The sequence below is a fragment of the Amblyomma americanum genome, chromosome 5, assembly GCF_052857255.1.
Source record: "Amblyomma americanum isolate KBUSLIRL-KWMA chromosome 5, ASM5285725v1, whole genome shotgun sequence".
Classification (NCBI taxonomy): domain Eukaryota; kingdom Metazoa; phylum Arthropoda; class Arachnida; order Ixodida; family Ixodidae; genus Amblyomma; species Amblyomma americanum.
The window spans coordinates 201,609,986-201,635,697 of NC_135501.1; the positions used below are offsets into that span (position 1 = coordinate 201,609,986).

General features: G+C 48.8%; 1 protein-coding gene across 3 annotated transcripts in view; it reads right to left on the reverse strand.

The window, feature by feature from the left end:
* Positions 1 to 25,712, reverse strand: part of LOC144133422 (uncharacterized) — a 363,299-nt gene that overhangs the window by 123,853 nt on the left and 213,734 nt on the right. For all 3 annotated transcript variants that reach the window (XM_077666514.1, XM_077666513.1, XM_077666512.1), the window contains exon 2: positions 13,292 to 13,389. In XM_077666514.1, the coding sequence (XP_077522640.1) occupies positions 13,292 to 13,389 (98 nt within the window). The remainder of the gene's footprint in view (positions 1 to 13,291; positions 13,390 to 25,712) is intronic.

Sequence of the window (25,712 nt, forward strand, 5' to 3'; positions counted from 1 at the left end):
ATGGTCCAAGTTAGCTGGGACACACTGTATGTATATATATATATATATATATATATATATATATATATATATATATATATATATATATATATATATATATATATATATATATATATATATATATATATATATATATTATAGTTAATATCTATAATATCCCACTGATAAACACAACACATAAAAAAAAACATTCCCCTATGCATCTTGGTTTCGGTGACTGTTAGCTCCCTTTATAAGTTGGTCAAACGGGCCCCTCATTTCATTTAACTTATATATATATATATATATATATATATATATATATATATATATATATATATATATATATATATATATATATATATATATATATATATATATATATATATATATATATATATATATATGACAAAAGAGCGGCCATTATGCACACAAAATACAAGCTCACAAAAAAAATACATGGCAAACAGCGCGAAAATAAAATGTATTCGGAGGACACGGCATCTAGAGGTCACCTCATGCTTAGTGAACGCGGAACAAAGGAATACCCCAGCAGCTGGTAGCCCACGCTGTAAAACATTTCACTTTCATTTTTCCCCCTTTTTTTCCTTTTTCCATATTTCAGTTTATCGTTTTCGCGCGTCAGTAACCATGTCTCAGTCGTTCAACAAGCACCATAACTATCGCAACTGTGTCCTTTTTAGTTAGGCATCCAGTGTCGGCCTTCTGCACGCATTTGTTACAGCTACTGCGCCCGCCTCACAACGTTCGAGGTTAATTGCTGAAATCAGTGTATCTAGTGAATAATAGCATGAGGCAGCCCGAATACTGACTTCTTGTATTATGGTTCAATGTATGGAAAGTTGTATATGATCATTATAGTTAATCTCACCGTTGCTACTTCCTCAATGTTCCCCCCGACACACCATGCCCGCGCTATGCGTGGAGCAACTGGACGTGCAAACATTGGAGAACGAGCGGGGAGGGGGGGGGGGGGGGGGGGGAGGGAGCAGCGTTGGCGTTCTGAGTATTCCCACGCCATTCTTGCCCCAAAACCGGAGGCGGAAGTCGGCTTCACCCCTTTCTCTCCTAACCTCAACGCGTTAACTTGTAGCACAACAATGGACACGCTGTCCTCCGAACCCTTCGCGCACAAGCCAATTAACGGACGACGCCTCGAACTCTTTTCTTTTTACACATTTTCTTTCTTCCCTCGCTGTCGCTGTTAATCTCCGCCGGACGCAATTAGATTACCTGCGCCGTGGATTGGCTTAATGAGCCGGAAAGCGGCACGTTCCAGCGGGACGATGGAATTAGCGTAACTAGAAAACGAGCAGCGCTGCAGTTTCTGCCGCCGGTCAATGCAGTTAGGCACTCGCGAACAAGATTAGGAGCAGAATGGGAGCGAATGAGCACGTAAAGGGCGTACGCCGCCGCCGGTCACACGAAACAGGACAAACTGCCGAAGGAGGGCAACAGGTCACAACACAAAACTGGAGCTGCCCACCAACGTAGGAAGAAGAGGTGCCGTAGTGGAGGGCTCCGGAATAATTTCGACCAACTGAGGATCTTTTAACGTGCACTGACATCGCCCAGCACACGGGCGCCTTAGCGTTTTTCCGCGGCAGCTGCGTTTTTATGGAGGAAAAACGCAAAGGCGCCCGTGTGCTGTGCGATGTCAGTGCACGTTAAAGATCCCCGGGTGGTCGAAATTATTCCGGAGCCCTCCACGACCGCACCTCTTTCTCCCTGTCTTCATTCACTCCCTCCTATATCCCTTCCCTTACGGCGCGGTTCAGGTGTCCAACGATATATGAGACAGATACTGCGCCATTTCCTTTCCCCCAAAACCAATTATTATTATTATTATCACCAACGTAGACCCTTTTTTTAAAGCCGTAAGCCTTTCCTGGCTCATGAGTCGCGTGGACGGTACTTGTACATGGAAGTTATGCACAAAGGCGTCCGCATTAGCTGTCAATCATGAGATGTATAGAAATTAAAACAGAATGTAACAGTTGTTCAAGCAACTGTTCGTAAGCAACACATACGTAATGACAGTAGCAGTGATTGTAAATGGATAGTAAAAATTTAGATAGTGATAATGGTAGCCACTGATAGTGACAGTGCTGGAGATAGTGGCTGTGATGTTAGTGATAGTGATGATGATAGTTACTGATAGTGAGAGTGCTAGAGATAGAGATACTGCTAGAAATAAATAGTGATAGCGATGACAACAGTGACGGTAGCAATTGTGATAGTTGGTGACATCGATGATGATGACAGAGATGATGATAGCGATGATTATAGTGGTGGTGTTAGCAGTGATGATAGTAACGATGATGACTTCGATAAAAATATAAAAAATGAACAGGAGAGGAAAATCAAAATTAAAAATAAAACAAACAAATAAAAATAAATAAGAAGTTAAAATTGAACAAATAACCAAAAATAAAAGCAAAACAAAATACAATAAAAAATGAAAAGGGAGGGAGAAATAGAGGACAGGGAAAGGATTTCGCATTTCCGCTCTTAAGCAGACTTGAGTGCAATCCTGTGATTCCTTTTGTTCTGCCATCAAGAACAGGTCACCAGTGCAGCAGCCGAGTAATGGAGGATGCCTGAAGTGACTGCAGCGCTGACGGACGTCTGCGAAGATTGATTATACCCGGCTAATACCGGAATAATGATTAAAAGCAGGTGAACGTCGTGGGAACACACAAGGAAAAAAGAAACGAGATGTGTTCGATTAACTGGTCAACTTCAGAAGAGAGCCCGAGATAGACACTGCGGCTTTGTACGTTTGTAATAGAGTTTGTTTCGTTTAAATCGGGCTCGCATTCAATTTCGGCTCGCTCTCCGCGGTAATATAAATAAGGAAACGAAATTCTCAATCCGCACTATTCCTTCTTCTGGGGACATACAGAAAGGCAGAGTCGTAACGGAGTCTTATATGATCGTCAAAACGATCTCAACTGCAGGCACCAAACGACAAAAAAAAAAGGCAGCCGTTACCGCAGCTGTGAAGGAAAATACTGTATACACTCGAGTAAAGGCCGCGGAGGCCACTCGCTCCCTAACTTGGGAGCCGATAATTTGAAAAAAACAAACAAACTATGGAGACGCTTAAGCAGAGTGGAATGCTGCACCATTAGACTTGAAATTTGTCGCAGCTTGTGTTGCAACTTATTGTGCTTGCGTGAGTTCATTTGCAATTTTCGGTACATCAACCGCCGTAATCATACTGCTAGTTGCAATAGCAGGTATCCGTTATGTTGCGACGGTGCCCAGAATTGCATATATCACATTTCTTTCACATTTTTGACTTCGGGTCTCCATCTACATCGCTGTCAAGAAACTAGGTTGCTCATAAGCCGGTTTCGCAGGTCGCGATGACGTCACAAGGTCACGCGACTTCGCTCAGCCACCAGCGAGTTTCGCGACGCCGGATATCGGCGGGGCTTTGGTGTGACAAGTGAACCTTCAAGTAGCAACAACGTTCCACGTTTCTTTGTGCGGTAGACTCCCCGATGGGCTGTCATGTTACGATAGCTGCCCGCTGCAATCATTACTATCTCCTAGGATGCACCGCTCTGCAGATGTGCGCAATTTAAAACAGAATTCAGATGCTTGCCTGGATGGCAATGGCCGCCCATGAAAAGATGCCGACAGGGCGGCTAAGAGCAGGATAACGTCAGCCCGTTCGCTCGATGGTTTTGATTGGTTTATGGTTCGGTTTATGGAAGTTTAACGTCCCCAACCGTCTCAGGCTATGAGGGACGACCTTCTCTGCGAGTGCCCCAACTACACTGATGAGAGGAGAACACTAGAAGCGACCGTGAGACAACTGCACTGTCGCCCTCTCTATGAAGAAACTCTTCTAGGCGCCAGGGCGAAACGTGTTGATTGGTAGTGTGTGACGCGAAGGCCGTGCTCAAGTGTTCATGCGAAACAGGCCTGGATACCCGTGTGTGACCGCCTGTGCGCTGCCTACACGGCTTACGCAGTTTGCACGGTTTACGGTCTGACATGCGTGAGAGTGCACATTTGTGTTTTCACGGAGCCCCTACTCCAGTATGTGTTAATGACATGCGACGGTGTGTGTTCAAGACATGATTTTCACGTGCATCTAATCACCGCGATGCGAGTGCCAGCCAGTGTGTGTGTGTGGACATCACCCCATGAAACTCATTGTATTATACCATCGTCATCCTTCATTCGCTCTTTCCCTTTCTTCCCTTCCCCTTTCCTCAGTGTGGAGTAGCACGCCAGCGTTATGTTTCCACAGTCGACTCTCTTCCTTTCCTCTCATTAAAATTCCTTTCTTTCTCTCTCTCTTTCTTATAGAAATTTCAAATGCAATAGACAGAACCGAAGACGAATTCGTTTGCACATTTATGAGGTGAGCAGCAAGGTCCTACCAGAGGCGACAGTGATGAAGGACCTTTAAAGTTATCTGCAACTATGCGTCAAATATGACGCCGGGCTGTGTGGTGCAGTGAAGTCATTTTTCCGTATCATACATAAAAAAAAGTGAACTGAAAAGTTCCGCTACTGTGTAAGGGCCGCACCCAGCCAAAATCGCGAAAAGAAAAGTGCGGGCCTTGGACGAGTCTATAAGGCACACGGCCGGCCAAAAGTTTCCAAGCCACAGCGTCTGCTTTCGAGCGCTATTGTCGGGCAGTTATGACACCACCTCCAAAGCCCAAAACCTTTACAGAGGATAGGAGAAGTATCGTTCTCACCTCTGAGAAACTTTATATATTTATTGCTATCATAAGTTGCAGGATATGCCGATGGAAAGCAGACCCTGTCGCCTGGGAACATTTGACCAACCGTGTACGTACATGTCTAGCCTTTAACACGCTGGACATGTTCTTTCACTCAGGCTTTCATCGACACAGTACACACAGGCGAACGCTAAAAGTAGCGAAACACGGAACAAAGGAACAAAGTTGACAAGTAAACATGCAATCAAACAGCTCCAAGCACACTTCTCAGTAAAACGGTATAGGCAGCCAAAGAATGATGTACAGAAAAAAAAAACCATTCCTTTCTTTTCAACCAACAAGCGCTGAGGACAGAATGACGCGAACACCAAAATGGCAATCTATAGCCGAATACTGCAGCACAGAGTGGAAGGCCTGTGATAGAGACAGGGATGTAAGCGCGGTCTTTATTTCTTCCTTCGTTCTTTTATCCTCTTTCTTTCATTCTTTTATTTTTATTCCATCTTTTTCCGTTATTTATTTCTGCTGCTCTCCTTCTTTCTTCATCGGCTGCCTTATTAATTCTTCTTTGTTTATTTCTCTATTCCTTCTGTCCCTTTCCCTTTTTCAACTTTCCTTCCTTTACTCGCCTCTTCTTTCTTCCCTTCATTTTTTTCTCCCTTCCTCCCTTCCCTTCTCTCTCTCTCTCCCTCCAAAGAATGTGAACAAAGCAGGCCTTTCCTCCGACCAGGCACAGCCTTAAGTCCACAGTGGAGAGGCCTGTGCAAACAAGCACAGCAGCGTCGCCGGCATCTCTACAGCCAGCCAGCGCGGTCACCCACTCGGTCATACGGGACACGTATCGCTTCGCCGATGGCTCCCACGACGCTCGTCTGGTCGGATCTACCCTCGATGAAGAAAAAAGAAACAAAGCAGCAAACCACTGACCACACACACAAACACACAAAGAGAAACAAACCACCAAGCGGTTTCCCCGGCGTAATACCAGACCCAATCCATCTCGCCGCAGGGGGCGGAAAGGGGGGGGGGGGACGCAAGCTGGCTAGCAAGGCAAGCCTTGACCTATAGAGCCGAACGACCGAGGTTGCGTTCAGGGCGAAGGATGCGGGGATCAAACACGGAAAAGGTAAAAAGAGAGGAAGTGAGATAAGGCTCAGTAAGGACGTGCGGAGTATACAGTCCAGGAAATAAAGCTTTATAAAAGGAGCGCCTGTCGCTATACGGATGGATACACATCGAGAATGCCGCAGCGCCGTTCCCCTTAAGCGCTAAAGGCTAACGATGGAGAGAAAGGGAAGACGTTGTCGCAAGAAATTGGCGCTACCAGCAATTGCTTCACGACGTGCACGTTCACGCTTCACGAATCGAAAGAAGAATGAAGAGAAAGCGAAGGCTAGTGTGAAAAGAAAAAGAATTTAAAGAAACAACCACACGCGATGTCAGAGAATCTTCTTTTGAGGCCAGGAATTCAGGCCCAGTAAGGCATGTTGCTGGGCTAGTTGGTATAGCATTTTTTGAAGCTTAGAAAAAAAATCCACCTTGGCGCAAATAAATTCACACAGACAAAAGACACAAGGAGACAACGGACAAGCGCCAACTTCCAACTGTTTATTGTCAAGCAAAACCACATAGATTTATAGTCTCAGGATACGCCCACTTTGTGCCAAGGTGGATTTTTTCCAAGCTTAAAAAACAGAAATTCAGGCCTTTCAAAAAGTTGAGGAATTTCAAAGGTATTCAAAAGAATGGGGCTTCCAAAATGTAGCCGAAAGCCTGCTTATATTTGCGCCAGCTTACATATATATACATTTCATTTCGCTGAGATATTTGATTGGAACATTTTTATAACATTGTAAACATTATCATTGCCACGCGAGAACAATGAAAGATAAAGCCAAAAGCGAAACGAAAATTCACAGGGACGCGTAACTCCATCACATTCTGGGAATGGCACAGCACCGGCAGCAGCTGATACATTTACCGGTAGTGACGTCACTTAAAGTCTGGTGGTGACGCTTCTCTACATCCAATGGGAAAGCTCCGCTCTTGTGACGTCACTTCCCGGTCACGTGACGTCAATGCCTCCAGCCAATGAGATTGCCGCAATCTGTCGACGTCAATTGCCTCCAGCCAATCAGCGGATTTAGCTTCCGATGGCATATTTCCCCGATGAGGCTTCTAAGGCTGTCGCATTAAAAAGTAAACGCAAGCATGCATCGCGGTAAAAACAGGCTCATGCTCTGTCGGCATCCATAACCGCAATGGAGGTCGCGCAGAAAAAAAGAAAGAGGCACCGCCAACTTTAAATGTCGAAACTGTCGGCACCGAATGTAGCATGAGATGCGTTCGCTGCTCCATTCCGTTGAAACACAGTTTCGTCAGTTTCGTCGCTTCTGCCAAAGCCTCCAAAATGTCGCCGCGCCTCGCCCGCCTCCCTGTCAGGGATTTCAGAACCCGAAAACGGATTGCCGCACGCGCTGCAACCTTAATCTTGTTCCCAGACAACGCCCCGGGGCCGCGCTTGGAAGCCCACCGCGTGGAATACACACGACACTCCAAGTCGGCTTTCCGAAACCAACTTTTCAACGCGACACACAGCTCGCAGCCGCAAGCGGCTTTACTTTGTCGGGCGTGCCTTCAGAGCAGGCTCTCCTACGTGGCGACGACGCAACGTTACTCTTTAATTGCAAGCGGTAGCGCTTGAGTCGAGCTCGGTCGCATACAGCGGAAAAGTTCGCCACAAGCCGCGAGCGTTGGCGATATTTGAACGCTCGTACAAACACAGGCGCCGCCGCCAGCTACGCCTGTTTGCGCAAACAAGCAAGTTGGAAGGGAGGGGGGGGGGGGGGGGGGGGTCCCACGCAACGCGTCGCCTTTCTATATAACCAGCTCATTTACCACTCTCCTTGAATAAAGAAAGAAAAAAAAAGAAACGATTCGTACCCGCCGCGGTGGCTGAGTGGTTAGCGCGCTCGACTATTGATCCGGAGTTCCCGGGTTCGAACCCGACCGCGGCGGCTGCGTTTTTATGGAGGAAAAACGCTAAGGCGCCCGTGTGCTGTGCGATGTCAGTGCACGTTAAAGATCCCCAGGTGGTCGAAATTATTCCGGAGCCCTCCACTACGGCACCTCCTTCTTCCTCTCTTCTTTCACTCCCTCCTTTATCCCTTCCCTTACGGCGCGGTTCACGTGTCCAACGATATATGAGACAGATACTGCGCCATTTCCTTTCCCCCAAAACCAATTATTATAAAACGGTTCGCAAACACTTAAGCACCTAACTTTTTCTTTTTGTCGCGTAATTTTGTCCTCACTCTCCTCTTTTTCCTCTCTTTCTGTGTTCCTGGCGCAAGTCAATTTAAAGTATCTTCTGCTTTAAAGTCGGAAGCCTTCGGCACATTTTCCCTCTGACTGGTCTTCCTTTCAAAGGATTGGCTGCACTCTAACCCGAAAGGAGTAAAAAGGGACTCCCCTTTAAAGAACGGGGTATGCTGCTCAAGGCTGGGGATATATTTCCTCCATTAGAAAGACGGAGTGCTTACGGTTGGCAAGGTAAACAAGTTCTCTCTCCAAAACATCTGCAGCTCCAGCAGTTACGAAGACTTTAACCGAGGTTTCAGTCGCCTCTGTGTACTATCCTCAAGACCTCCAGTACCGCGTTCAAAAGCCTTATCCCATCGGCAATGGCATCAAATGAGTAGGCTTTGTAGTTGCTATATGCCTCTGTTGCCAACAGTAAGCATTTCATATATTTAGTGATCGAAATCTGCTCCTAAACTTCGGCAGCATACCCTGCCCCTATATATAAGGGAGTGCGCTGGAGCACTGTTTACTCCATTTTCACTCCCCAAATAGTATTAGTGTTCAGAGTACATGCGCGTCTGCTCTTTCGTCCACACTGTTCACTATATATCCCTGTTTTCCCATTCCCCACCTAATCCCTCTCTCTTACTCAACCCCCGAGTCCCAATCTCTCGGAGCACATTTAATTCGCACTAGCGTTTCGGTGAAAACAACAACGGAAAGCAAAATCAGCCTCTTTCTCTTTTATTCAGCCTTCCCTAAAAAAAAAAGCCTTGTTTCCGGACTCGAGTACTTCGTGACAGCCACGGCTCTGCTCGCTCAAGGGATTCGTTTTTATTTTTTCTACTCAGAGTAATAGGCAGCAACAACAATGGCGAAACAAACTTCATAGCCTCTTCTACCGAGCGCCCCCTACCGGAGAGCTCAGGCGTGGGCGGAGGCGCCGAAGCGCGGTGGGTTTGCAACGCGAGACCTTCATTTTCAAAGAGGCAGGCAACAATAGCTAGGGAGTTGGGCCTGGCTGTTCAGCCTTCAATTTAGCGCGCGCGCGCCTTTTGTCTTCACGCAGGGACGACCCGCAAGTCGCTGCGGCGTCGCGCGAGCAACCCAAAGGTCAAATGTCACTTATTAAGAAAGCCCAATTTCTTAATACGGCGGCAAACTCGCCAAACAGTTACGTAAAACGTATACGTCAAATGCATTGCACCAAATAGTTATACACCAAATATGTAAAACGCAGTCCACCGTAAAGGAGCCTAAGTTGGTAGTTGCGTTAGGCTTGTTCTTTGCGTTGCGTTATGTCCTTCGGGTGGCTTTCGTTACCCAGACGTACGAACTAGCCCGGTATATGCGGTGTTACCCCAGTTGTCATCACTGCGATCACTGCAGGCCCCGCCGCGGTGGCTCAGTGGTTAGCGCGCTCGGCTACTGATCCGGAGTTCCCGGGTCCGAACCCGACCGCGGCGGCTGCGTTTTTATGGAGGAAAAACGCTAAGGCGCCCGTGTGCTGTGCGATGTCAGTGCACGTGAAAGATCCCCAGGCGGTCGAAATTATTCCGGAGCCCTCCATTACGCCACCTCTTTCTTCCTTTCTTCTTTCACTCCCTCCTCCATACCTTCCCTTACGGCGCGGTTCAGGTGTCCAACGATATATGAGACAGATACTGCGCCATTTCCTTTCCCCCAAAACCAATTATTATATTATCACTGCAGTGTGGGCTGGCGGGCTTTTATGCTGCACTGCTTTGCGCGTCTAATGCTATCTGAACCACGCCTTACGCGCGTGCGACAGTTTTGTTTTTTGGTAGCGAGAGCTACACTTGGTTACCAGTTGTGCGCATGCCCAGCGGCCGGAAAAGAGCAGACTCCACCGCCGACGCCGCGCGTGACGTCAAATGCAAGAGCGGTTGTGCGCATGCGCGGCAACCTGAGAGGAGCAGCTGGCCGGCCTTTGCCGCTGGGGCTGCGCATGACACACGTGGATGCCACGTGCTAACTATGCGCATAACTGCGCATGAGCCGCTGCGTGTATAAAATGCGGAGGCGACACGGCGGCCGTATCACAGTGGTTTCGCATGGGTGACGAGGAGGAGAGTCCGGCCGCTGTTCAGGGGCGGTATCAACAGGAGAAGATCAATGCGCATAACTGTTTCTCTCGCTGCGTATAACCTGGGATAGCCGAGCTACGTCAGTGCCAATTTTTTTTTTTAGTTACTGCTGCCAACTCCGTGCGATTTTACTGCCTCCTTCTCTTACCGCCCCCTCCGCCTCCCTAAAACATAATGCTATTTGGAGGTCGATGCGTAGTTAATTGATAAATAGATAAAAACACCCCTGTCATCGCTGTGGGCGCTGCACTCTGCATAGTCCAAAATTCCCCGTCCACTCACAGCGCAAATATAATATAGGCTTTTAGCATAGCGGAGACGTACTAGGGTGGACGTATACCTGTTTACCGGCCGCCTCCAGAGCACGCATAGTGCGCATGGGCTACACCGGAAATTAATAATAATAATAATTGGTTTTTGGGGAAAGGAAACGGCGCAGTATCTGCCTCACATATCGGCGGACACCTGAACCGCGCCGTAAGGGAAGGGATAAAGGAGGGAGTGAAAGAGGAAAGAAAGAGGTGCCGTAGTGGAGGGCTCCGGAATAATTTCGACCACCTGGGGATCTCTACGTCCACTGACATCGCACAGCACACGGGCGCCTTTGCGTTTCGCCTCCATCGAAACGCGGCCGCCGCGGTCGGGTTCGAACCCGGGAACTCCGGATCAGTAGCCGAGCGCCCTAACCACTGAGCCACGGCGGCGGGTTTTCGCGGGCATTTTTTTTTTCTTTCATGCGCGAAACAACACGCAGAGTTTCACCGCGCCTCTCCGTATATGTTTAAAACGGCAGGCCTCGCGGTTTACATATTGTTCAGTGAAAAGACCCAAGCGCGCGATCTTGCTATCAGCATTTTCTTTTTGTGCAAACTGGAAGAAGGCGCTACCGCGCATTGTCACGCACAGGCGGTTGAAAGCATCCTTATAGTGCCAATATATTTGGTTCCACGAAAACGCCTGGCTCAAGACATAGTTTACAAAAATAATAATAATAAAAGAAAAGAAGAACACAAAAAGAAGGAGTATAAAACGTTTCTCCGAATCGAGAAATTTCTCGCACAGCTGACTCAACAAAAAAAGGAGTGGGCCGCGTTGGCGTCGCGCGTTCGCTTCTGAACAACGCCGGCGTGAAAGAACCGAGAGGCCGAGGCAACACATCGCGGTCTTATTTCCTAAGGGATGTTTTCCCTGTCCTTACGCCGCGTGACCTCACGATTCGGTCAATTCTTTCAATCCTTTTTTTTCTTTTCCCTGCAATCCTTCTTTCTCGCGGGAAGAGCGGAATGAAAAAGCTTTGGGAGGAGGATTCGAGGAACGCAGCTGCAGCTGTTGTGAAAAGGAACCAATATAAAAAGAATCTTCAAATGGAGAAAAATGGGGAAATAGGGAAACAAGAAAGAAAGCTATTTTCACGTCTACAGACGCGTGGTGCAACGCGGGACCGGTGTAACGCTTGGGCCACGAGCCCGTCTGCATCCACGTGGAAGAAAATTGAGGGCCACCAAAATATTCACCTTCGACTGCCGAGCGCCGCTGCCTTTTCCCTATTCCTTGCCTCTTTTCATTATTTCTTTTTCTTTACTTGGTGCGTGCTGCTGCCTTTCTCTCCTATTCTTTGCCTCTTTCCCTATTTCCTCTTCTTTACTTGGCGCGCGTAGCTGCCTTTTCCCTATTTTCTTGCCTATTTCCCCATTTATTTTTATTTACTTGGCGCGTGCAGCTGGCGGGCTCCGCTGTAACCGTAAACAGCTTCGCACGCGAACAAGCGCGCTGCTATGTCGATTCAACTCGCGGGCCTTTTTTCCCGCAACAGGTTCTTTTCGAAAGGGAGAATCGGGAATCGCGACCCACCAACCGTTCGCAGAAAAACGGTTGAAAAAAGGCCTGCCCATGTGCCTTCGTTTATTGTTACACATATTGTTCGCTTACAGGCTATAGTATTATATGCCCCGGTATTAGCAGGAGCAAGTGTACGCGCAACTTTCCGCGAAGCCCGTGCTTGTGCGATATTGAGAACGGGCGTGGCTGTATTCCGCGAAATGAGAAGACTTATTGCGAGATAGAAGCGTCACTCCGCGGAACCAAGAGGAGCTATTAATGCGTTAGCATTAGAACCCCTATGTCGGGGGAAAAAGTGTCAGGAGTCGTTGTCTGACGAGTGAGCCGAAGTAGCAAGGAATGAACGTATAAACTGACAAGTAAGGAAAAAAGCAAAGCAGGGCTCGGCACTCGCGGAGCCTGCATGAGACTTAAGGTGGCAATCATCACAGTGAACACGGCTTAACCATTTCTTTTTCTTGCTGTTTGTTTGCTCCTCGAAAAATTATGCCGCCATCGTCTGGAAGACAATGAAGTAACGAGTGTTAGCTGTTTGGTAGCGCCATCTATCATCCATGCGATGTATTACCACGTGATTAGGCTACATTAGGCGAGCGGGCGCCCACCGCCTTGGGAGCTGCCGAGTGCTGACGTCACGGCCGCCATGGTAAGCCTAACTATAACTAAATATTATTCTAATTAGGGGATATTGGTGTCCAACATATTCTACTCATCGAGCCCGTTACGAATATGTCATTGGTTAGATCATGACGTGATGGGTTAACTTTTTTAGAGCAATTGAATTTAAGCCTAATCACAACTAAATATTAACTTCATTATTTAATACTGGTGTCTAACGCTTTCTACTCATTCAGAGGATTCCAAATATCTAATTCGTTTTATGATGACCTCATTAATTACTGAGTTATAAGCGGTTAAACATAGTGAAATGAATAGATAATTATGACCACAAAATCAGTGACCTCAGCAATCAATCACCAACTCGATATACAAATTACGTCGCCAATCAATCACCAATTATATATCGATTTACAATGGGGGCCGCCATCTTGAAGGGAGGTGGTAGCAGACCCCAATAAATCGAGAAAAATGATGAGTAAGAGCTAACGCTCTTAAAAGTCAGGCTCTTCCGCTGCACTAAACGACAAAGCGGCTTTCACGCCGAACAATATGGTACCGCTACATGATCGAAGCATGATCGATACAATATGTGTAGCTGGGTCCATGCTTTCAAGTGGTCGGTAGTCGGTCTCGTCGACATTAGGTATCCGACACACTGGATGGGATGCGTGGTGACGCTAACCTAAGGACAGATGACCTGCGGCGTCTCACCTGCAGCTGCTGGACTAGCCTGGAGAGTGGCTCCACCCCGTGCTTGACGCAGGAAGCGCGGTACGCCTCCAGCAGGTCCTCGGACTTGGACACGGATGCTGCGAGAGGCACGAGAGCGAATTGAGGACGCTGCGAACAATAGCGGCTCACAACTGCGACATCTAGAGACAGTGTTCTATTGAGTACTCGGTAAACAGAGAAGGCGCTCCTGCATTTCTCACTCCCATTTTACACCCTAAACACAAATACGCTCGTATGGGAGTAAAAAAGGGAGTAAGCGGTCCTTTAGCACACACCCTTTCTTATAAGGGTGTGCGCTATAAAGGACAGCTTACTCCCTTTTTGTCCTTTCTGTTTAGAGTGCATACCTGGGAAACCTGGATGCCGTCGGACCAACCGGAGGACAAGCGCGATCCATGGCCAGAAATATTTTGAGCGCTTAATCGGCCGTTCGTTAATGAAGTGATTTTTATATCTCCTTCCACGTAATGTTTCCGTTATGGTCCACGCCCTTGATGCTAAACGTGCATCACCGTGGCGGGGTTGGCCGCGACGTTATCTGGGAAGAAGTGTTAGCGTGACCTTGAAGCCAGCAGTGTCGAACAGTTCTATAAACCCTGCACTTTAACGACTATCACTTAAGCATGGTGCGCATGTTACCGCCACATGTTATCACCATAATCAGCAACAGCAACAAAACATCCAAAAGCCTCTTGTCCGTTTCCCGCATCAAGAGTCAAGACATTTCTCGACTCTGCAACTCGACTACCGGCGGCGGCTGCGTTTTTATGGAGGCGAAACGCTAAGGCGCCCGTGTGCTGTGCGATGTCAGTGCACGTTAAAGACCCCCAGGTGGTCGAAATTACGCCGGAGCCCTCCACTACGGCACCTCCTTCTTCCTTTCTTCTTTCACTCCCTCCCTTATCCCTTCCCTAACGGCGCGGTTCAGGTGTCCAACGATATATGAGACAGATACTGCGCCATTTCCTTTCCCCCCAAAACCAATTATTATTTATAACTCGACTACAGTATAGCACATATAATTGCGTTTCCCACAAAAGCCGTAGCTACCCCCGTATATGTGTTATCTGGATTTGTGCATCTTTATACATTGTCGACAGAGCCCGTACTATTTGTGTGTAGGTCTCCAGGCGCTCTCAGCATATGAACACTATGGTCCACACTTAGATGGACATTCCAGCCCTTATGCACCGCAGACTTTATATAGCGCCCTGCAGGGGCTCATTTTTCTCGACTGCGCATGCGCCAACCACGCCGTATCGGCCGCCTCTTGCAAAAAAAAAAAAATAATTATGAATAAACGCCGCAGTCACGTCGGCTCCAATACAAATTAGACGTTCCCTCCAAGTGAGAACTTCCCGGCACGCGCGCAGGGTCACGTGCGCTGCAGCTTAAAGTGGAGACGCGATAAAGTTATCCCGGCAAGCGTATGTGCACACAAGGTCACGGCGCCCGCTTCGTTAATATTCGATATCAAAGCGTCCACGCCGATGTTGCCGTTGTCGGCTCCCTCAAAAGCAAGGAGGGTTTTCTGTCGCGAAGCATGCCGCCTTGTAGGACCCTGCGCTATCACATTAATTCACTCGCCGGGGCCCCGATAGAAAGAAAAAAAAAGAAAAAAACAAGTAGTAGAAAAAGGGCGCTAGATACATAACGGAGCTCGGGACTGGAAAAAGAAAACAATACAGAGATTAAAGGGTTCTCGATTTCAATGAACACTTTCTTTCCAGCCTTTTTTTTTGTTGTTGCTGTTGTTGTTAGCCTTCGTTCGCACGTCGCGGCGCCGTATGTTGGCGGTGCAGATCACCTGAGCCGCCCCGCGCACAAGAGCAAAGAGGAATCTCGTGTGGCGAGGATATTACGTTTCAAGTATGCAAAGTGGGGCGCTCCAGCCAAGCGCAGATAGGAACGCAAAAGCACGTTTCGCCCGACGATCCAGCGACTGTGAGCACTCCAGGTATATACGGTGCAGCGTTGTCTAAGCTGTATAGCTTTTAATGGGGCGATGGTGCCTGGCGACGTGTGGTGTTACGTCTCGCCTACAACGCGCGGTATAGCCGGCGCGGATGCAACGGACGCCGCGGCTTCGTTCATCGCGGTCGCAACGCCTCCCGCCAAGCGCGTCCAGGCAGGTTTCAGTGCCTCGTGTCGTCGTGCGTGCGTGTGTGTGTGTGTGCATGCTGGTGCCCACGCTTGTCAAAGCGCGGCAGCCGGGGAGAGAAGCTCCGCAACTGGGAGGCGAGGAGGTCTGACCGGCGCCGGCCAGGCGGACGCGCACGTCACGCCTGAACATGTTCAAGCGTCGCCGTATCGGATGACTCTTCCCAAGCCGCTCCTTCTTGTCCTCGACTCCGAGGGTATATAAAGGGAGCTGCCCCGGACGCCAAAGAGAGACTTCGATTTCTTCCTGCGAGTAACGTGGTCGCCCTGACCGGCTGCTCTTTTGCGATGCCAGAATAAACAAGTTGTTCTGTTGCCAGTCGACTCATCCTTTGCCGGGACCTTCGGATGTTTCCTGCTTTGCCCCAGGCCGCCAGGCCAACGCTACCCTTGGGGCTTGCAACCCAAATGCAACAACTGGTTGCCAGCGGTGAGATCCCGACAACGGAGGCCAGCAGCGAAGATATGCGTTCAACTGTATGCTGAGCAGCACAACGACCATCCGGGAGCAGTGCAACGAGCCCTGTGTGATGACTGGTTGCCTGCAGCGGAACGACTGCGCTGAATTCTTGGCTGCGAGGTTTGGTGAGTGCGGGACTTTCTTCTTCTGAGTTTTGCCAGGCTTTTGTTAGTGTCAGAAACAGAGCTGGTAATTGTGGTTGTCGTTGCTGCCGGGTTAGTTTGCGGCAAGACAATAGTAGGCAGTAGAGAAAGCAGCATTCGGAGCAGCCATGGATTTGAAGTCGTTGCGCAAACCGAAATTGCTGGAGCTTGCAAGAGAGTTGGGTCTGAATGTCTCAGACAAACTCAGAAAACCAGAACTGCTAAGGGCTATTCTTGAGTTGGAGGCTGAGGATGACGAGCTGTCGGAATGCCTTGAGACCATTGAGGAGAGGGAAGAAAAAGAGAAAGAGGAGCGCGAACGTAAAGAGCAAAAAGAGAAAGAAGAGCGCGACCGTCAACACGCTTTGGAAATGAAGCGTCTCGAGGTAGAGATGGAACGCGCTCGTAATGGAAGTCAGGCACACGGTGCAGGAGAACGGGTATCGTTCAAAATGACTGACCTGATGCGGCCGTTTAAGCTTGGAGAGGACATTGGTTTGTTCCTGGTTAACTTTGAGCGAACGTGCGAGAAGCAGGGGTTCTCTCGGGAAACGTGGCCACAGCGCTTGCTCACTTTGTTACCCGGCGAGGCGGCCGACGTAGTCGCTCGCTTGAAGAGAGAGGAGGCAGAGGATTTCGACCAAGTGAAATCAAGTCTGCTAAAAAAGTACAGGCTGTCAGCGGAGGCGTTCCGTCGGAAGTTTCGGGAAAATGAAAAAGGCAGAAATGAGTCATATACAGAGTTTGCCTACAGGCTTATGTCAAACATGCAGGAGTGGCTCAAAGAAGAGAAAGCGTTTGGTGACCACGAGAAAATTCTGCAGTGTTTCGGGCTAGAACAGTTTTATAGTCGGTTACCTGAGAACGTGCGGTACTGGGTCTTGGATAGGCCAGACGTTAGTACAGTGGCTAAAGCCGCCGAGCTAGCCGAGGAGTTTGTGACGCGTCGGGCTCGCGGAGCTAAGGACGGTCAAAAGGGTGAATTTGGCTCCAAGTCTGAGAGGCCGAAGTTCACACCCATGAGAGCAAGGGGGGACACGCGTAGTGCGGATGCGAGTGAAAGCAGTCCGACCGAACGTAAGGAGACGGCGGCAGCCGAAGCCGAACGCAGAAAGCGGTTCGAGGCGAGGCAAGCGCGCGTGTGTTATACGTGCCAGAAGCCGGGTCACTTTTCGGCGCAGTGTCCAGAAACAAAAAGAGAAGTCGTGTGTTTGTCATTATGTAGCACTGACGAGAACATGAAGCTTCTCGAGCCTTACATGCGAGACTTCCTCGTGAACGGGAAAGAGTGCCGAGTGCTTCGTGATTCCGCAGCTACAATGGATGTAGTTCACCCCTCTTACGTAGAACCCGATATGTTCACGGGCGAGTGCGCATGGATCAGGCAAGCCGTGGAAGCTCATAGCGTGTGTCTGCCCGTAGCAAAAGTGCTTATTGAAGGACCTTTCGGAGCACTTGAGACGGAGGCCGTAGTGTCATCTAGGCTGCCCCCCCAGTACCCGTACCTATTTTCGAACCGGTCCGATCACCTCCTGCGCGAGAAGGGGCTTTTGTTTGGTGAGGCCAGCGTTCAGGCCTTAACCAGACCGAGAGTTCGGGAGCTCGCTGCAAAGGCGGTAGTTGCGGGGCCGACGTTGTCGAACAATGAAAAAGGGTCGGAGGCGCAGCAAGCTGATATTCCGAGCACGTCAGAACTGGATAAAATTGAGCCTGTAGCATTGAAGGCACCAGGTACTGGAGAGGAAATGCCCGACAAGGGAAAGTTAGAAGAGCTTCCGGTCGAGCTTCCGGGACTAGGCTCAGTGACGAACAGGGAAGACACTGATCAGGTCATTAGTGACTTAATCATTAAAGCACCGCTGTCGGCTGAGCAGAAAACCGAACTACACCAACTCTTACAAGAGTTTCAAGGTCAGTTCTCTGAGAGGCCTGGTAGGACTTCTGTCCTTACTCATGATATAGAACTTACCTCCCCAGAGCCAGTACGATCCAAGGCGTACCGGGTGTCACCCCGCCAGCGCGATATTATGGTGGCTGAGGTAAAGAAAATGCTACAGCTCGGTGTTATTGAGGCGGGTGAGAGTGATTATACCTCCCCTTTGATTTTAGTTGAGGTACCGGGCAAGGAACCTCGTCCTTGCGTCGACTACCGCAGGCTTAATTCCATCACTAAGGATCAAATTTATCCGATCCCTAACATCGAGGAGCGCCTTGAGAAAGTTAGTAGCGCTCAGTTTATTTCCACCCTAGATCTTGTCAGGGGTTATTGGCAGGTTCCACTTACAGAAGAGGCTAGTAGGTATGCGGCGTTCATTTCACCAATGGGAACATTCCGTCCTAAAGTTTTGAGTTTTGGTTTGAAAAACGCGCCATACTGCTTTTCAAGCCTCATGGACAAAGTGTTGCGGGGACAGGAAGAATTCGCTTTACCGTATTTAGACGACGTAGCGATATTTTCTGCATCCTGGTCTGAGCATATGGCACACTTGCGGGCAGTGCTAACCCGCCTGCGCGAAGCGGGCTTGACAATCAAGGCTCCCAAGTGCCAATTAGCACAGGCCGAGGTTGTCTACCTCGGTCACGTGATTGGACAGGGTCGTCGCCGCCCCTCTGAAATAAAGGTGGCCGCTGTGCGAGACTTCCCGCAACCGCGCACGAAGACCGATATTCGGTCGTTCTTAGGTGTCGCCGGCTACTATCAGAGGTACATCCCCAGGTACTCCGATATCGCGGCTCCCCTGACGGATGCTCTAAGAAAAACAGAGCCCCAAACAGTCGTCTGGAGCGAGACAAAGGAAAGAGCTTTTAGCGCCCTAAAGAGCGCCCTAACAAGCCAGCCTGTGCTACGATCGCCAGACTACACAAAAGGGTTCGTTGTTCAGTGCGATGCTAGTGAGCGAGGCATGGGCGTTGTACTGTGCCAAAGGGACAATGGAGAAGTGGAACACCCCGTCCTGTATGCTAGTCGTAAGCTGACCTGTCGTGAGCAGGCGTACAGCGCCACCGAGAAAGAGTGTGCTTGTCTCGTGTGGGCCGTTCAGAAATTGTCATGCTACCTAGCCGGCTCGAGGTTTATCATTGAGACGGATCACTGCCCTCTCCAATGGCTGCAGACCATCTCTCCCAAAAATGGCCGCCTCCTGCGCTGGAGCCTAGCTTTGCAACAATATTCCTTTGAGGTGCGTTACAAAAAGGGGAGTCTCAACGGTAACGCCGATGGCTTAAGTCGAAGCCCCTAACGTAGGAATCCGCCTCAAAGTTGTTGGTTACTGATGTTTTCTTCCTGAGGCAGGATTTTTAACATATTGCTTTTGTTTAGTGTTTCAAAGTGATTATGTGCTTTCTAGTGCAATTTTCCAATTTGTGGACGCGTTCTGAGTGCTGCTTGACTACTGTATGGAACTAGGCAGTAGTATAAAAGGGGAAAGAGCCTGGCAGAGCTTAGTGAGGGTTGTCTCGTGCTTGCTGACTGAGCGGTTGCGTTTCGGCGTAGTTCTAACGCTTGCTGGGAACGAGCACAAAAATGGCAACTCTCCCGAAGTGACTTTACAGTGTCCTATGTGATCCTGAACCCGAGAACGAGGCCTTCTCTGTGCGCTGCGCTCAAGCAACGTCGAGGGACGATCGGTTTCGTTTACAAGCATCATCGAGCGACATCCCTCTGGACAGCGGATGCAGTCCCCTGACCATCGGGATCTCCTTCTCCCGGCGGGGCGGTCTGTTACGTCTCGCCTACAACGCGCGGTATAGCCGGCGCGGATGCAACGGACGCCGCGGCTTCGTTCATCGCGGTCGCAACGCCTCCCGCCAAGCGCGTCCAGGCAGGTTTCAGTGCCTCGTGTCGTCGTGCGTGCGTGTGTGTGTGTGTGCATGCTGGTGCCCACGCTTGTCAAAGCGCGGCAGCCGGGGAGAGAAGCTCCGCAACTGGGAGGCGAGGAGGTCTGACCGGCGCCGGCCAGGCGGACGCGCACGTCACGCCTGAACATGTTCAAGCGTCGCCGTATCGGATGACTCTTCCCAAGCCGCTCCTTCTTGCCCTCGACTCCGAGGGTATATAAAGGGAGCTGCCCCGGACGCCAAAGAGAGACTTCGATTTCTTCCTGCGAGTAACGTGGTCGCCCTGACCGGCTGCTCTTTTGCGATGCCAGAATAAACAAGTTGTTCTGTTGCCAGTCGACTCATCCTTTGCCGGGACCTTCGGATGTTTCCTGCTTTGCCCCAGGCCGCCAGGCCAACGCTACCCTTGGGGCTTGCAACCCAAATGCAACAGTGGGTATAGATTTTTTTTTTTGTTCCACGGCTTCTATAGTGACGAAAAACTTAAAACTTGAATAGATGTTTGGTATATAGGTTTCTGTGAAGCACATTAAGTTATAATGAAAAGAAAACGTTTTGCCGATGTGAAGTTAAATTTAGGAAAAGTCATATAGATCTGTGCTGTGGAAGTATGGGAAAGGTAGTTTTTGCCAAAAGTACCCGGGCCGCGGTGGTTTGCTTCTTTGCCGAGTAGCGAAGCCATTATGGCAGCCCCTAAGCTCTGAATCTAAGTAAAGTTGTCCTCATGTCTTGACAACTTTCGGTCTTCAGGGGTGCGGTAAAGGCTCTGTTTTACGGTTCAGAAGCAAAAAACCTGCTGCTCCGTAACTTCTGGCAAAGGAGGTACATTTGCAAAGTATTGTTGCCATAACAAACACGAAAATTTACATCAGTATTCTTAATTGCATGCACCGCTGACTGAACCAGAATTATTGCTCATAAATGATGATCCATAACAGCGCGACAGACGGGACAGAGAAGAGAGGACACAACACAGCGCTCTGTGTTTTGTCCTCTCTTCTCTGTCCCGTTTGTAACGCTGTTACGGATCATAGCACCAACTCGCCCAACAACTGGTATTGCTCATAAATGCTTATTTTAATAATAATAATTGGTTTTTGGTGGAAAGGAAATGGCGCAGTATCTGTCTCATATATCGTTGGGAACCTGAACCGCGCCGTAAGGGAAGGGATAAAGGAGGGAGTGAAAGAAGAAAGAGAGAAATAGGTGCCGTAGTGGAGGGCTCCGGAATAATTTCGACCACCTGGGGATCTTTAACGTGCACTGACATCGCACAGCACATGGGCGCCTTTTTGCGAAAAATAAATTTTGAATTTTCACATTAAATTTATCGCGCCTTCTTCAGTATTATAAATATATAAAAACTTCATTTGTACCCAGTTTTTTTTCTAGTTCAATAGATGGACAAGGAGTACATTTAAAAGTACTGACAGCTTCAGCTGATTTTTTTCTAAATATTGACAAGAAAATGCTCCTTGAATAAGCAAAAGCTGCGTGTTCAGAAATTGCCTTTTAAAGATTGGTCGCGCAGTACCAATCCTAAAATGTGTCTTGTGCCTAGCTTTTGGCGTAATTTGTTTGAAGTGGATAATAAAGCCGTTCCTGGCACATTTCCAGCTGCTTTTCATATTCCGTCTTTGAAGTATGATTGGTCTGTTCGTTTTACTAAAGTACAATGGCCGAAAGCGTTGCCATTGAGGCAGCCCTAAAGAAGCTACGGTGTTGTACGCCTCAACCTACTGTCATAATTACGGATTCAAAATCTGCCCTTCAAAGGTTAAGAGTACGGGTTCCCCACTGATGCCTTGAGTCTTAGATCCCTACGTTTGGTGCAGAATCTACATAGCAAGGGCTTCTCTATACGCTTTCAATGGGTGCCCTCGCACATAGGTGTGTCTTAGGCAACGAGATAGCAGACAACCTCGCCCATACAGCTCTCTCCGGGATTCCAGTACATGGAGTCCCTCATGAAGTCAAGCAAATGTTCAGAGATGTGGTGTTGTGCCACTTCAGTTCTTTGTGGAGCTCTCCTCATCAGCCATGTGTGAACAAGGGTCTCAAAAGGTACCAAGCCACTCTGCTGCACCGCGTTCGCACAGATTCTGCTCGTACGCCGGCGTGGATGTATAAGACTGGCCTAGCGTTGTCACCATTGTGTTGAACGTGTGGTGTGTGTGGTGACATAGAACATTACCTCTTGTGCTGTACTTTGTACAACGCGGAACGGGCTGTGTTATTCGGATCCCTCAAGAAGGCAGGGGTTCCTCACAGTTCTCTTCAGGACATTGTTTTCCCGCGCGGGAGCCAGTCGAGTAGAAGGGATGCTTCTCGCCTTCTTCTACTTTACCTGCAGGACACGGATTTGGCCTCCACATGGTGACCTCAGGAGTGTCTATTTGGGTCTTTGCGGACAGTGTTTCTGTGATTTCTATTTAAGTGTCGCTACGGTGGAGCAATTGCCGGCAGCAACTGCAAGGCTAATCCCACCGGTAGTTTACAACCACTCAACTTCATTTTCTACATCTTCTTCTACTCAGCAGAGCTACGAAAGTATGCCCTTGTTATCAGGTTGTTGTCCATGTGTTTCAACACCAGATGAAAAAAAAAACACACATCAAGTATAGCGCACTGCTTTTTTCAAAACATGCGTTTCTCTTGCAGAATTGGAAGAGAGCTTTCCTTTGTAGCCATATGGCTGTGCTTAGGTGGATTACAATAAGTAATCTGCTCCCTTATTACAAATCTATTCCACCTCGGGGGATTCCCTTAAACATCTGACCAACACTGTTCCCACTTCGAGCTACTGACCAGTTCCCTCTCGCCCTTCCATTTGTTGGCCGTCCTGGTTAGCTGTTGGTAGACCAACTGCTACAGTGAAGCGGTGGTCCCGGGTTCGAACCCCGGACCAGGACGAATTTTCTGCGGAGGCTGTAAAGCTTTCCTTTGTGGCCGTATGGCTGCGCTTGTGTGGATGCCAATTAGTAATTACTCCCTTATTACTTTCGATACCAAAGAGACGCTATACGCATTTGCTTTTACCGATCAAAAACCACAGGAGCGTTCACTCTAATACTGCTCGCGCCTGTACGCGCGAAACGCATCCGTCCACCTCAGCTCAGCCTTTAAAAACGAAGCACGGATTTGGTGAGTGAGGCAGGCAACGGCCTGAAAAAGGAAGCTTCCGAAGCGAAAATTGCGCGCTCGCTCACCGACGAGCCAGCGCGGAAGCCTCGCCCTATACTTCAGCTCGCCTGTCCTTTCTATACTCTTCCTACGCAGGAGCCGCAATCAGTCTTCCGTTCAAATTCGCCTTCTTTCTTTCATCTTTATTTTTCTATTTATTCGTACTCTTCTCTCCTCACCAGTCCAGCTTTTTTCTTTGTTTTTTTGCATCTCAAGCCTTCTTTCCTTCTTTCTTTCTTTTCATGCCTCGCACCGCGCATCCGACGCTTCCTCGTACGCTCGCTCGTTCTCGGCACAGACGGCGTTAGCAAAGCGATATGTTTTCATTCGTACGTCTTTCCCCGTCAGGAGGCCGCCAGAGTGCGCGCGCTCGCGGTCTCACTACGGAAGAATAGGCAGGCCCATCGTGCCGTTAAATTGCCGACAGTGTCGCGGGCAATTGCGTCACATCGAGAACTTCGCCGAACAGAAAAAAAAAATAAAAAAAATTCAAGCGCTCGGTTCCGCGCCGCGAGACAACCGAGATTTCGTCGAATGGAGACAATTTCAATAAACCGCGATTCCTCGAATCGACTCGTCCGAGGTTGATTTACTTTCGCATGTCCTACGACTAATTTGCTGCTTTTTTATTTCCTTTTTTTTCCGCTCTCAATTCAATACATTTATTTCGTATTTTTTACAAGAGTACAAAAATGCGAGGGCAAGCAAGAAAAAGCTACTGATTAGCACCTGCATTCTGCTGCAGGCTCGTCTGCATGATGCATCTTTACAAGCCTATTCTTTCCCCCCGGGTTCGAACCCGACCGCGGCGGCTGCGTTTTTATGGAAAAACGCTAAGGCGCCCGTGTGCTGTGCGATGTCAGCGCACGTTAACGATCCCGAGGAGGTCGAAATTATTCCGGAGCCCTCCACTACGGCACCTCTCTCTTCCTTTCTTCTTTCACTCCCTCCTTTATCCCTTCCCTTACGACGCGGTTCAGGTGTCCAACGATATATGAGACAGATACTGCGCCATTTCTTTTCCTAAAAATACAATTATTATTATTATTTTCCCTCTCCCTTGTTGGTCTGTATTTGCCGCTAGCAAATCAATCGATCGATCAATCAATCAAAAGAAAAAGAAAGAATGAATGAATGCATGAATGAATGAATGTTGCGCTCGCGATTAACGTGCCCCTCGTTCACTACCCTGCCTGTGTACCGTATAAGATGGTTACCTTCACTACGCAGATAACAGCACCAAGGCCAGCATGATAAGCGCCTTAGTTCGGAAAGAAGCCACGAGATGACGCCGCGCTCATGGCGACAGGACGATACCACGAGGCATGAATGTACACCGAGGGACGACTAACGGAAAGAAGGAACACCAATGGCTTCCGATGCACGCCACAAAACGCCGAGGAACAGTCGGCGAACAAACGCGACGAACAAATACTGCCGCCACGCAGCATGGGAACAAATGGGGGGAGGGGCAAACGAAATAAGCGTGAAGACAGGACGCTCTTCCTCCTCTCCCTCTCACATACACGCATCGGAGCACTGCAACGCGAGACACACAAAGGAAACACCTCGCTTCCTTTGCCCCGGCCACTGCAAACACACGCACGTACAATCACGCATCGCGGATGCCTCTGCCAGAGCCGCCAAAAGCGTGCAACGCAGTGAAAGGCAACGTACGCCGCTAGCCAACCGGATTCGATTTTCATAAAGATTCTCGCATGCAAAAAAGTCTCGAGACCGGCAGATGCCCTGGCAGTGGTCAGTGTATAAGTTTATCGGCACGCTAATACGCGAGCATTGTCCGATTATTTAGAAACCAAAAGACAGAAGGACTTGCTGTAGAAAGCGAAACATAAGCCGTGTTTGCATGAAGCGACAGAAGTCGACTGCAGTCCACTTTACGAAGGAAATAATAATAATAATAATAATAATAATAATAATAATAATAATAATAATAATAATAATAATAATAATAGGTTTTGGGGGAAAGGAAACGGCGCAGTATCTGTCTCATATATCGTTGGACGCCTGAACCGCGCCGTAAGGGAAGGGATAAAGGATGGAGTGAAAGAAGAAAGGAAGAGAGAGGTGCCGTAGTGGAGGGCTCCGGAATAATTTCGACCACCTGGGGATCGAAATTATTCCGGAGCCGTCCACTACGGCACCTCTCTCTTGCTTTCTTCTTTCACTCCCTCATTTATCCCTTCCCTTATTACAAAGCAAAGTGAAAAAAAACGTCCAGGAAGGGCGCAGAGGAGGTGCCGCGCCTTTCCTTCTCGAAACCTGCTCTTTCCCTCAAAAAGTGGAGTGGAATAGACTTATGTCGCATTCATGTAAACGCGGCTATAGCGTGTTAAGCAAACCTCCTCATTCTCTTGAGCCCTCCACTACGGTACCTCATTCTTCCTTTCTTCTTTCACTCCCTCCCTTATCTCCTCCCTTACGGCGCGGTTCAGGTGTCCAACGATATATGAGACAGATACTGCGCCATTTCCTTTCCCCAAAAACAAATTCTCTTGTATAAAACCAATAAACTGAAACGCGTACTCAGTCGGGTAAACGAAATGCGCTTATTGAAGAACTAAGCGAGATAAGTATAGGCTTGGAGAGACGTGAC